Below are 14,443 nucleotides of genomic sequence, written 5' to 3'. Positions count from 1 at the left end.
CTTGAGAAAGTTCACGTTCGAGAGTTTCGCCTTCCGGGTCAATTATTAGCGCGATGATAGAACACATGTTGACGCTATTCCTTTTGTGGTATTTCGACCACCCATTTCATACAGGTATGTGTGCCTTAAGATGTCGATTTATTGTGTAATGTAATTCAGTTGCAACAAGCATTCAACGTGGGAGACTTGACGAGTGAACACATGTTGACGCTATTCCTTTTGTGGTATTTCGACCACCCATTTCATACAGGTGGCCTCCATTGAAGACCATCAAATAAATGATTGAACAGTGTTCACGTGTGCCGACTCATCCCTAAGCCTCTCACACAAAGAACACAACGCAGGAAAGGAGAACACGGACAGAACATCCGTTACATTGATGCCGGGACCCGGATAAAGATCAAAGAAAGGAGAACGTTATCAAATCGTTCACCGGGGAGCTGCCTCCAGTCAACCAACACAGCCTCATCAATTCATCAGTGGTGAGACGCTGCCATCTAGTGGCCGGTGATAAACATTTTTTTTTTTTTTTTTTGAAGAAAGGAGAAAAATGTCAGGTGGTTCCATGGACCGCGCCCAGGTAAGCCAGTGGGCTGATGAACGGTTTAGTGTGCAGTTCACTGATTGGGCTGACATGGACATGGACAATTGGAATAGTGGAAAAAGAAAGAAAAAAGTCATGTAAATAATGTTACGATTGAATGTGTAGGAAATTTAGTTATCGTCATTGTACATAATGTGAGTGTTATTGATCTGTTTGGTCAATCCATTATTGCAATATAATTATTTCATTCATCCAAGTTTTTTTCTACTACAGTATTGAGTATTCCAGTTTTTTTTCTACCTTAGTGTGGGATTCTGTTTCCTCTCGATACTCAGATGCTAGATACCTCCTGTTGCAGGAGTGATAGCTCAGGTACGAGTGTGAGGGATGGAGCTGGAGCCTGGAGCACTAGAGACCCAGTATGTATTTTTATTTGGAGCCAGTGGGTGTTAGTGGGGATTTCTGTTTTTTTCTCTATACACTCAGATGCTAGAGACCTCCTGTTGCAGGAGTGATAGCTCAGGAACGAGTGTGAGGGATGGAGCTAGAGCCTGGAGCACTAGATACCCGGTCAGATAATTTTTTTTCTTAGGTGTCTATCATTTCTTTAATAAGTGCCAAGAATGGTGTGGCGTATCAGGCGTCGTGCTGGTCTAAGGGAATTCTGAGACTTGATCAATCTTTTTTGTTCTCTGAACCTCTTTTGGGGGTGACTTTTGAGTCGACTAGGGGACTGGGTCCTTGTATCTTGTGCCAGTTTGGGTCAGTGATAGACTACCTATATTTTTTATTTTTTTTTCCTTTGTATGTCCCCCTTGCTCTGCTGACACAGGATGTTGGTGAAATTTCAGGAGGGGTGAATGTAACCAGGTCAATTGGACATTGTTTATTATTTTATTAAGGATTGAAATGTCACCAAATCCTTTTACAAATGTCTCCAAGTGGTTATTATTATTTATTATTTCTTTATACCAAAGACACTTTTATTTGAACGTAACTTGAGAAAGTTCACGTTCGAGAGTTTCGCCTTCCGGGTCAATTATTAGCGCGATGATAGAAGCAACCTTTTCCGGTTTGGGGGTTCAGTTGCAACAAGCATTCAACGTGGGAGGTACGTTTGACTATTGTAGCGCGCAGCACTTTTATGTATTACTCTGTTGTATATATATTTTGTATAAGAATTCAATGTTAACAAATGATAATGACTCAATAGTGTTGTAATGAATGGTGTGGTTAGGTTATATGCACAATTGGAGGTTTTAGACGGTGTATTTCACCGTGCAATATAGTCAATTGGTTGTTCTTTGTCAACAGACTTGACGAGTGAACACATGTTGACGCTATTCCTTTTGTGGTATTTCGACCACCCATTTCATACAGGTATGTGTGCCTTAAGATGTCGATTTATTGTGTAATGTAATTCAGTTGCAACAAGCATTCAACGTGGGAGACTTGACGAGTGAACACATGTTGACGCTATTCCTTTTGTGGTATTTCGACCACCCATTTCATACAGGTGGCCTCCATTGAAGACCATCAAATAAATGATTGAACAGTGTTCACGTGTGCCGACTCATCCCTAAGCCTCTCACACAAAGAACACAACGCAGGAAAGGAGAACACGGACAGAACATCCGTTACACCAGGGAACATGGGTGGTTTCTTATTGGGTGTCATGCGTAATTGACCTGACCCCACTGCCCTCTCCGAGCCCTGGGAAAATCTGAGCAGCGCACGTTCATTATAGAATCAGTGGATGTAATCGATGTGCACCGGCGAATCGCCTTGGAAAAACCCATATTATCACAAACCCCTGAGGAATATTTCCCTGTGTTCAAAGTTATTTCACAGCTGTGCTCTTCTCACTTCTGCACAGGGTGTCTTTGTGTCCCTGTGTTCTCTGAGCGGTCTCTTGTGGCTAACACCCACGCTGGAAGAGAATTGATAACAGCTCAAGGATTAACTTCAGAGAGAGAGGTAGGGAGAGAGAGAGAGAGGTAGGGAGAGAGAGAGAGAGAGAGAGAGAGAGAGAGAGAGAGAGAGAGAGAGAGAGAGAGAGAGAGAGAGAGAGAGAGAGAGAGAGAGAGAGAGAGAGAGAGAGGGGGGGGGGCAGAGAGAGGCCCTCTGTCTCCCCGTACTGTACCGCGTGAAGTCAACAAAGAACAATGCTTTCTACCAAATTATCCTCCACATCAAAGAGCCACAACAGTTGAGGATACTGATTACAGCAAGTGTTTCTGACAATCCTGCCACTGTTCGCTAAGCCTTTAATGCCACTTCAAGATGTCTCATAACAAGGTCAATAGTGTAAACCAGGGGTTCTCTCCAAACCTTTTTGGCATAATGTAAGCCCCTCTTAGTATTGTTTTCTGCCAAGTACCCCCTTGGACCACCTTTTCCTTTAGCCCATTTATTATAAATGTATTGATTGATTGATTGAAAAGTTTATTAACAGATTGCAGAATGGGTACAGTACAGTACAGCTCAATACATACAATTGTTAAGGGGATGCAGACCAGAGAAAGACTTTCGTCTTGTTTACATCAGGGTCCCCCATTTTCAATTCATCATAACATATGACATACATGACATAGAGATAGACAGTACTGCTACATCTATACATTTATGACATATCAGATTTGCAAATACAGTACTGTTTGTGATACAAAAGTGTCCAGAAAAAGAGTGTATATACATTTGGCGTAGAAACTGTACATTGGAGGAGGTTGGGTGGGTGGGGTGGGGTTGGGTGGGTGGGTGAGGGCTGTACATTGGAGGTGGGGGGGGGGGAGGGTTGGGTAGGGGACACACACACATTTTACACTGTACATTGGAATACTGACAAAGCCTTACTTGGTCATTTACTGTACAACTAGGTTAGGACATTTGTACTGACAAAGCCTTATTTGGTCATTTACTGTACAACTAGGTTGTATTGCGGTAACGTGGGGAATAGCATCATATTTAACGTTGCATAGAAAAGGTGATGTTCATTTAGCATTCATGTAGACACTCAAAAATGTATGACTATAATTCAAGGTGTCTAACGCTAATCTTTTGCATTCCCTGTGTTCACAAGGACATTGTGTAACCGGCTGACCGCTCTTGATCATCCCTACCCCGACACTGACACTTAACTTGCTGTGCTCTTTGATTCTCCCTATCCTAACATTGACGCTTCATAGTGGGACAGGATACAGGTGCCGCCAGGGGCGCTGGTGGTCACGCTGGGCAGGGAGGCACAGGTGAAGAAGTACGGGCTCAGAGCGCGGTGTCGAGGGAGGGGCTTCCTTTTTCAGCGTTTTCCATGGAGGGAGAAGGACACGGAACGGGAGCTCCGGAGATTCAGCAAGCGAGAGATAAACTCAGTTACAAAACGGGTTATCCTAGAAGTATGCGGTAGCTTAGCGTTTGGTTAATGCGCCAGATAAACTCAGTTACACAACGGGTTATCCTAGAAGTATGCGGTAGCTTAGCGTTTGGTTAATGTGCCAGAGACACTGTGAATGAACCAACAGGCGAGCATCGCCGAAGACCAGGTGGTAGATATTGTCCACCTTGCGTTAGCTGTGTATAGGCGTCATAGCAGGGGGGTTCACCACGACCCACAGCTTAGCTTTGTTTAGGCTAGCACCACAGTTTAGCCCGCGTGTCGGCCCACCTCTTCAGCCCAGCAGAGGACGCCACTACACTGCACGCTCCTCCAGCCCCTCCAAGCCGTTGCCCCAGCAGCTCACCTGCCCCAGCGTCTACCCCGCCCCGCTGCCTGTTATCGCGGGATCTCCCGACGGCCATCTTAACACCCGGACGAGTGGTGGTGAGAGTAGGCCCGCCATCTTGGATAAGTACAGCGGCGCTCCGAGTGCTGAAACGTTATCGGTAGACAATTCACTGTGTGGCACAGGCTCTCTAAGGGCGAAGATAAACAGTGCTTTGAACGAACGCTGGCAGCAGTGTCTAGGGGTGCCCCAACCATTTATTGTTTTGGGGAAAAAGCCGGCTTTAGCTAGGACTTTTATTTGCTAATGTGGGCCCACTGTTAATTTCTTTTGAGTGTAATAATAATGTGTGGTTCTTTATAAAAATCCCATTGAACTCCTTTACTCTTTACCTTGTGCTCACCTACCGCGAAGCGGAACAGTAGATAACCCTTAAAGGGAAGAGGTTCTTACTGTGTCTGTAATATAGAGTGAGAGCACTAGGTGCCCAGTGTGGGAATAGCTTCCCTCCATGTGTATTGTAGAGCGAGAGCACTAGGTGCCCAGTGTGGGAATAGCTTCCCTCCATGTGTATTGTAGAGCGAGAGCACTAGGTGCCCAGTGTGGGAACCTAGTACAGTTGTACAGTTGTACAGTTGTACAGTTTTGCTTGTACAGTTCTACAGTGTTCCCCACCCACCCCTCCTACCCAACCCCCACCCCACCCCACCCACCAAACCACCTCCAATGTACAGCCCCCCCCCCCCCCACCTACCCAACCTCCCCCAATGTACAGTTTTTACGTCAAATGTATACCCTTTTTGTTTCAGTGTTAGTTAGCTCCCTGGTTCGTTTGGTCTGCGTTGGTGGTAACTATGTCTCTGTGCTTTTGTAGGTAGAGCTCTCTCCGTTTGTGTGGTAATAGAGCTGGTGAAGGCTCTGGCACTTTGTGCTGTTAGTTAGTTAGGAGACATCTTGTGTGTTCAGCCTTATTGTAGAACTGTGGCTTTTGGAGCATTATTGTATTTGTAGAGCTGTGTGCTTTTGAGTAAGAACTATTTGGTGAATAGTTCTTTATTGGAATCCTTGTGTCTTTTGGTGTTTGTAGTACATTTCTGTTTAACCTTAATCCTTTGTATATTTGTTTGTCACCCAGCCTATGGTGATTGTTTTCTTGTTATTAATCTTTTGTTTCGCACACAGGGACATTGAGGGCAGGAAGATACCCTGGGTCTACATTCTGCATCACGTAGGAGAACTACTGTTAAAGACACCAGCTTTAGAGTGAGCACCACCACCTGTACTTTGGGGCGTTTTTGTTTCCTTTTAATATTTGATTTGGTGCTCACTGGTAGGTCCTCTTTGCTCTCCGTGTTGCTGATCCTCATTTGTGAAATAAATATTATTATTTATTTCAATCTGTCTCTGGCGTTTTGTGTCACTGCACTCTCACCTACCCTGTCTGTGGCCTTGTGTTGCGTCTCCCCACGGGGTACGTAACAGTGTTCATGCCCACATACACACACACAGAACACATGCACTCACACACATGAAGCATGCACACATAAAATGCACAAGACTTACTAGACACACATAGGGTACGCACAAGCACATAGGTAAAACACACACATGTCACACACTTAGGACAACACTGGCAGGGATCCGAATCCTCAAGAGCCACCTCAAGGATACACAAACATGGTTGCTAGTGCCTGAGCCACATTTATTATTTTACTTTTTCTTGTTCGTCTGTCTCTTGTAAAGGTCATTATGATTCATGTTACTGTTATTATTGTTGTCGTCGCTGTTATTGTTATTATACGGTTATGTTCCGTTTTATGTATGAAAATAAAATAAAAACATTTCTCTTTTTTTTTAAAGATAGACAAATTAAAACATTTTACCAAACAAGTTTGACCCAGGGAATTCAGTACAATTGTTAATTTTAAGATTCAAACGCATCCCGATTAAATTTCAGGACAGAAAATGCAAAAAAACGTATCACATCTCCATTTTCCCCTTTTACTAAAATGTAGTGCATTGGACGAGATCGATTTAGGTTAATATTGGAAATAATATTGTAATAAAGATTGTTATGCCCTAAATATTATAGTTTTGCATAAACAATTCTATAGACAAATAACACATTTTCCCATGCGATTTTGATCAGTGTTTTCATATGCACTGGATATCTTCTTTGTTGACACAACATTCAAGTCTTTGCATCCAGGACTTTATCAGCACCCATAATTTTCTGCAGCATCTTGGTTCACATAGCATCAACTGACTTCATCCAACCATGGCCCGCCGTCTCCTGTTGGAGCTCATCCGTTACCAGCGACAAAATGCGCCAAGCTAACTAAAAGCCTTCTGGAATCCAGGGTTCTTCAGCAGATTATTCAACGGATTCACCTGTCTCTTTCCTTTTGAAAGCGCTGGCACAGTCATCCCCAGAAAAGTCATAGTATCCCAGCAGAGTGCTGCAGTAATCTGAGTCCAGAGACTCAGCCAGTTCGGACACATGCATTATTAGCTTGCAGTCCCAGTGCCGTGGTCAAGGTGCCAGTGTCGTGGTCCAGGTATCTGGAGAGGTTGGTCATGCTGACATGGTAGATGAGGATAATCAGTATATAGAGGTTAGTCATGCTGACATGGTAGAGGAGGATCACCAGTATATAAAGGTTGGTCATGCTGACATGGTAGAGAAGGATCATCAGTATATGGAGAGGTTGGTCATGCTGACATGGTAGAGGAGGATCATCAGTATATATAGAGGTTAGTCATGCTGACATGGTAGAGGAGGATCACCAGTATATGGAGAGGTTGGTCATGCTGACATGGTAGAGGAGGATCATCAGTATCTGGAGAGGTAGATCATGCCGACATGGTAGAGGAGGATCATCATTATATAGAGAGGTTGGTCATGCTGGTAGAGGAGGATCATCATTGTTTGTCTTGGCAAAAAAGCTATCGGGAGAGCCAAGTGCATGAGGCAAAAGGGGGTAATGCATGAGTTCTTGGAGGTTGATGATGGGCATATCCAGATCCAAAGTAGACCTTGAACACCTGCCTCCTCCCAAGGTCTGTCTCATCCCACATGTACAGCGAGTCAACTTCAGAGTTGCCTGCTACAAAAGAGCAGACCAGCCAATATTTGAGAGGCCCAAACCCTATGATCAGGATATGGGCTGGGAGAAGATGATGGATGAGGGGGTGTTAGAGCCTGTCTGGACGGTTGGACCCATCCTCCATCTTTCTCTTGTTGGGGTACTGGCCCAGAAAGCGGAGTCAGAAGAGCAAGAAGCTCTTAATAATGAGGCAGATTATGCAAAACGTAACGTGGATGGAAAATGCGAGTGTGATGAGGAGGAGGAAGAGATGAAGATTGGAGAGATAAACTTTGACGATCTCTTTGGCGATGATTAGTAGTTTAGGTTTGAATGTTGTGCCAACAGAGAAGACGTACTGTAATAGTACTTTGTTTGAACCTTAAAACATATTTCAAATTTTATAGGAAAATGTGTTCATTTTTGTCCATGTAGGACAAATTAGTCTTTTCACATTAGTCTTCCACTTTTGGCCACGTTTACACAAAATCTACAATATTTAGGGCATAACGGCATGGAGACAATCTTTATAACAATATTATTTCCAATATTAACCTAAATCGATCTCGTCCAATGCACTACATTTTAGTAAAAAGGGAAAATAGAGATGAGATATGTTTGTTTTTTTCAGCGTTTCTTTTTGTTTGAATCTTAAAAATAACAATTGTACTGAATTCCTTGGGTCAAACTTGTTGGGATTTTTTTTTATTTGTCTCTATACGTTAACTTCAAAGGTTATGCCGTTTTTTCTTATTTTTCAGGTTTTGGTTCAGGGTAGGTGTAATAAAGGGTTAAATAAACCCCATGGGACATTATTTCAACCGGTTACCTGGCAGAATCTTAAAATAGACACTTCAAGGATTAAGAAAAAACAGGTGGTGAAGAGAGAAAAAAAAAAAAAAAAATCCACCCTATGCCCATGTTTCCATCTACCGGTAGACCAGGGGTCAGCAACCTTTACTATCAAAAGAGCCACTTTTCCCCCCTCCCACAAAATAAAATGCTCAGGGAGCCGCACAACCTATTTACCCTTAAAATGAAGATAACCGTGTATAACGTTTTATATATCCCCAAGCATACCCCACATTTAGCATAAAACGCCTGACAATTGCATACCCAAAGTAATTTGTGATTTATTATACTTTATACTTATAGCACACAGTTTGTTGCATTAATGGAATTATAAAGCAACAAAAAGAAAAGAAATTACTGTTATACCTGTTATAACAAAGGGAAACCTCAAACTCTTATGGAGAAAAAAATACTGGCTGTGTAGACTTATTTTTAAATAAAACACAGAAGAGACAAAACACTGGTGTCTGTAGACAGACTTTGAAATAAAACCCTGAACTATTCAGGTATATTTGAGTCCTTTCCTTATTTGTGGAACATAATGAAATATTATACAACAATACAAATATACATAATATTTAGTATGACATCGATCTCCAAAATAAGAACAAATAATAATAATAATAATAATTTTGGGCCAGGGAGCCACAGCTGATTGGCTAAAGAGCCGCAGGTTGCCGACCCCCGATCTAGACTATATCCAAAGCGCTTTACAATTCGTTACTCACATTCACCCACACGTGGCGGCGGCAACCATGTAATTAGAGGTTAAGTGTCTTGTTCAAGGGCGCTTTCACACACTGCCGGGAGGAGCGGGAATCGAAACCGGGAACCTTACAATTACCAGACGACTGCTCTACCTCCTGAACCACTGTCGCCCCATGATGCGACAAATGATTAAACCTAAAGCTGTACTGTGTAATATGGGCAGCTTGAAACTGTGTTACAGGGATCGGCTTTTCCGGAGAAGTTTGTTTAATTTAAGTTTGTTTAAGATATCTTAAATATGTTTGTGTACTACTGAACCTTTGTAACACTCTGCAACCCCCCCCACACACCATTATAATAATCTTTTTAACTTTGTTGTAAAAATGTTTATTAGTCTTGTCATATGTGAAAAATTTATAAAAACTTTAAATAAAAAAAAACAAAATATATATATATACACACACACACGTTTGTTTTTGTATGGTTGAAGTTTCCCTAAACGACGTGGTGCAGCTTTGAGCACAGAGGCTGAAAGGACCATGGTGGACAAAAGACATAAAACCCCAAAGCCAGTTCAGAACACCATGATTGTGTCCGAAAAATCAACTGTACCTCAATCCGATTGGATATGACCTTCCTTTCTGCAGCTTCCCTCAGGTCCTGCAGCTCTGACTGCGTCCTGGAGTCCTAAAAGCATGTGGTGACATGAGATGATAGTAGGGCTGGGCAATATATATCGATACATAGAAAATAACATCCGACCGTGATATTGCATCATGATTTTCTTTTTTATATTGAGAATTGTCATACACGATGTTGTCCATCAATGCTATAAAAGCAAATAGTGAGCCAGATTCGTCAAACTTTTTTCTGAAAGTTTGAGAATGTCAGGTGAAAATGACAACTTTAGTTTATTGTATCAGATTTCCATGCAGGATGATAAACATTGATTGGATTAAGCAGATATCATGACATAGAAAAAAGGGCTTGTAAATATTTTGATATTCCTTTTTATATATATATATAAAAGGAATATCGCTCAGCCCTGCGTGAGAGAACTGGTAAAGCAGGGGTTCCCAGAAATTTTTGGCAGGCGACCCATTTTGAGGTAGAAAAAAAGTATCGTTAAAACATCACTGTTTACAGTAAGACAGAATGTAGGGGGGGGGGGACTTACAATAAACATCCTATTGTGAGGCAATCAATCAAACTGCTAGTGATTGATCCAATGACAACTGTGTAAACAGTACTCAAGTTATATCCGTCATGCAGACACCCTCATCATTTAAAAAAGACCTCAAAACTCACCTTTTTACCCTTGCCTTGAGCCTTGAACTCCTTCCTATCTCACCTTTTTTTTATAAAATTATTTTAATTTTAAATTAGTATTTTCTCTACTAAAACTTGTTTATTTTGTTCTGTAAAGTGTCTTTGAGCATTCGGAAAAGCGCTATACACTTATGTATTATTAATGACTTTTCGCCCCACCCTGTTCTACTTACACATCATTAATCTCTGTTTGCTCCACAGGCGAGCCAGCCTATTCAACCCCTGTGACTGCAGAAAACATCTCTGCTATTTCCATGGAAAGGCTGAAGGCCCAGCTGCTCCAGAAACAGACAGAGCTCACCGCCACTACTAATGCCTTTGAGGACTACAAGGAGATCACAAAGTGTGTTTTTTTTTCTTTTTGCCTGAAATGAGAGGACCAAGATATCGCTTCACCATTGATGGCAAATGGGAGACATGGGCCCCAGGGTGGACTTTTGCTTTTAGGATCTTTAGTAAAGGATATTGTTCTAAATCAGTTGCCTTTTTAGAGGTATGCAGAAGTGCTCTGCAGAGTTTGATTTTTTTCTTCTTTTTTTTTTTATACCATTCTTTGTGTTTTAGGAAACGGACGGCTAAGCTGGAATCTGAGAAGAGGTACCTTGAGAAGTCTAACAGACATTTGGAGAAAATTCTGGAAGCCACACATGATAACACAAAACAGGAAGTCTCTGAGTTGAACAGAATCCATGTCGATACGATCAAGGTGAGAGAAAGTTGGAAAATTTTTCTTAAAGGTGACATGCATTATAAATGTCTTTTGAGTCTCTAGCATTGTATTATAGTAATAGGAGTTAGTATCAATGTGTTTTTGTGTCCTATACCATATTGGCGGATTGCAGTCATTCAGGTCATTCATTTCCTGGTCCATTTTAATCAGGTCGTTCTGATTTGACTCGCATGTTGACGTGGCGAGGATGGCGCGGATAGTGAGCCGATTGGCTCTGTGGTTGTAGCGCACCATCGGGGTTTGACAGAGAGAGAGAGAGAGAGACTCTGCGTGCACAGTGGTAGAGAGAGAGAACTGTGTAAACACTCTGCGTGCAGGTCCCCTTCTCTTTCTCTCTCCCTCTCCCATTCGAGGAAGTCTACCACTGTGCCGCGCTACAGCTTATGCTCCCGAATCGAGAGGGATAGAGAAGGGGACCTGCATGCAGTGTTTACACAGCTCACTCACACTCACTCTCACTCACTCACTCAAAGTGCTTATGGGCGGAGCCAGGCCAATAACAGGCTGGAAAATGATGCTTTTGAGTACTCCATTAGAAATATCAAACAATGATTATTTTTTTAATACACCTTACAGATGTCTTCCATAGACTCACAGGAATTGTGTAAAGTTGCCCAAATAGTGCTAGGAATAGCAATGCAGGTCCCCTTTAAGAAATACGCCTCAAGTCTCACAGAATTCTATCCCATATCATCTCTTTCCACCATAACCCTTCCGTTCCTGTCAGATTCTCAGCACCCCGACCAAAGCTTACAACCTGCGGTCTCGGGTGGTGCCTCTTGCCAGCCCATTCGCCTTGAACGGCGGAGAGGCCCCTGTGGACGACATTCTGATTAGCATAATATAATATAGAGTTATAACATTGTTGAAATAAATTAATGTGCCTTATTTTGTATTGAGTGTGTGCAATTTTCTATTTTGATTGAAACTGGAAAAAGGCTAAGTGGGATCTCTGTCATGAATCACTTCTATAGCGCCACACTGTGCCTGATAACAGTCTTCATCCAGGACCAGCATGTTTCCTGGAACCATCACTTGGTGCAGGGAAGTCACCAAGGGCAGATACATCTCTGGATACCCATTTATATCACGTACTTTATGTGTGTGTTATTATTAGTCTAATATCTCTGTGGGGATAATACAGTGGTTACTGCTGATGTTCGCCCAGCAGTACAGGCTTGTGCCCCGCACCCCCCGTCATCCCCCTTGTGTACTTGAGACGTTTAGAGGTGACTCGGAGGAATCGGCGGAATAAGGTATGTGTACCATGCATGTACTAGTACTACACACAATGTTATGGGTTTAATCCTGCTTGTGCTCACATTAAGTTATGTTATTGCCCTTCTTTCTTTTACACCCCCTGTCACCATGATATTCTGTACTGTATACGCAGCAGGAAAAACATGCCTGTGGTACAAGGAGCTAAATCGAATGTCTGCTATGTATGTTTGCTAGCCTGCCATGGTGTTACTATTCTAATTCCTTAGCTATTTGACTGTATCCACTGTCGACAGATAACTGTGTGTGAAGTAACGTGATTCTCACTGTGTGTAGTGTAGGCTCTGTGGAGCATGTAAATGATGCCGTCCTCCACTCCGATGTTTGCCTGGTACGCAAACTGCAGGGAGTCCAGGGAATCACTCACCCGGGGCTTGAGGTGCTGCATGACCAGCCTCTCGGCTCACCTGGTCAAACAAGAGGCTGTTCTCTTCTGCACGCTCTGGGGCCCCTCCCAGATTTGACTCAAACAAGGGACTAAACACGTTTCGCAATTATGCCACAACAATGTGGAACGCCCTACCCACAGCCGTAAAATAATGTGAATCCCTACCCTCCTTCAAAACCGCTCTCAATGAGCACCTACGGGAGGCTGCAATTAGAAACTGGCCCCGGTAAATGTCCAAACCCCCAACCCCCCACCCACCGAACCCCCTCCAATGTACAGTTTCTTCCCCCTCTAATGTATATATTTTCTTTTATGATCTCTGTCTCTTAAACAGTACTGTATATTTGTATATCGTGTATGTCATAAATGTCTGGATGTAACAGTACTGTATATCTGTATGTCATGTATGTCATAAATGGCATGATGAATTGAAAATGGGGGACCCTGATGTAAACAAGACGAAAGTCTTTCTCTGGTCTGCATCCCCTTAACAATTGTGTGTATTGAGCCGTACTGTATTGTTCTCATTCTGCAATCTGTTAATAAAGTTTTCAATCAATCAATCAATCAATCAATCAATCAATCAATCAATCCCCCCCACGCCTTGCTGCTTGTTATCTTCTTGAGCTCCCCCACACCTGTAGTTTCCCCTCTAGTCTGTTCTTGTAGCTGTCCTTGGCTGCTCTCTGGATTCTTTTTTGAGCTCTTTTCCGACAGCCTTGGCCCCTTGATGTCCCCTGCCATAAAAGCTCTCTTCTTTCCTGTTCAGTACTTGTTAATCCATTGTTTGTTGCTGAGGGAGCAGCCTTTTTTGTGGCTACAATGCTTACCTCGCAGATCCTAATATAACCCGTAATACAGTGAGAGACAAGTTGGCTGTCAATGTTGAGGATGAAGGATTTACCTATCTCAAACCCTGCCCTCTTTTCTTGATCCTCCAATCAGAGCTGTTGCTTCCCTCCCTGTGTTTGGAGTTGTGATTGGACAGTTGACGGATTGGAGGATCAAGAAAAGAGGGCGGTTTGAGATAGGTCAATTAGTCCTTTGGGAAGGCGAGCAGGGCTAGCAATGCTACTCTACCAAGCACTCATAATGGTTGTTGACTAATTATTTTTATGAACCAATTTTTTTTTTTATTCAAGCTAAATCAAAGCAGTATACAAAGACCAGTTAGAGTGTAGAAGACAAGGAACAAACAAACACACCAAGACAAACGGGAAATGACAATACATGAGATGAAAAAACTAAAAACAACAATAATACAAATAAAAAATATCAGCACAGTTGGCTCGTGGAGTGCAATTTGCTCCGGATTACTCTAGTTGGCTCGCGAGCATCTGAGTGCAATTTGCTCCTGATATGGTAAAATAGTATAAATACTGCCCATGCAACAGTATGCATGTCCTAGGACAATGGCAGGCAGAAAACAGAAGCTTCAATTCTCTGATCGCGAATTGGAAGTCCTGACAATCAATACTGTAGCTCTTCTAGTCCTTGGGCCAAACACTTTTTTGGTACCAATTGGGTGGGCAAATTCTAGATGTGATATATATTTTTTTTTTTTTTTATTCCTATACATCCCTAGATTGTGTTTTGATATGATAGACAGTTTGGTTTTGTAGCTTATTAGTGGTTAACAAAAACTGAGTTTTCGCAGAAGAGGTCTCCTGCCATATCTTGCTCCCCTTCATAGATTTGCTTGTACGTCATGTTGTGGGGGATACTAGAGACATGACCATGATAACGTTTTTATTTTTTTATTTTTTATTTTTTTTCTTATGTTGTGGGACTTGTACAGCACTTTCGTAA

At 42.4% G+C, this 14,443-nt stretch overlaps 2 protein-coding genes across 2 annotated transcripts in view; one reads left to right on the top strand and one right to left on the bottom strand.

Annotated features, from left to right (window-relative positions):
* Positions 1 to 14,443, bottom strand: part of LOC311225722 (uncharacterized protein) — a gene marked incomplete at its 3' end in the record, with an annotated part of 96,676 nt that overhangs the window by 38,040 nt on the left and 44,193 nt on the right. Inside the window, exon 2 of the mRNA XM_084311116.1 lies at positions 9,522 to 9,596. Within this exon, the coding sequence (XP_084167242.1) occupies positions 9,522 to 9,596 (75 nt within the window). The remainder of the gene's footprint in view (positions 1 to 9,521; positions 9,597 to 14,443) is intronic.
* On the top strand, positions 10,475 to 11,815 carry LOC311225058 (kinesin-like protein KIF15; the record flags this gene model as incomplete). Its single annotated transcript, XM_084310268.1, has 3 exons — positions 10,475 to 10,581; positions 10,803 to 10,944; positions 11,696 to 11,815. Exons 1-3 carry the CDS (start codon positions 10,493 to 10,495, stop codon positions 11,813 to 11,815), a joined length of 351 nt encoding a protein of 116 aa, XP_084166394.1. The 5' UTR covers positions 10,475 to 10,492.

Source organism: Notolepis coatsorum (assembly GCF_963971535.1).
Source record: "Notolepis coatsorum genome assembly, chromosome: 3".
Taxonomy (NCBI): domain Eukaryota; kingdom Metazoa; phylum Chordata; class Actinopteri; order Aulopiformes; family Paralepididae; genus Notolepis; species Notolepis coatsorum.
This window is presented reverse-complemented; position numbering and strand designations above follow the sequence as displayed.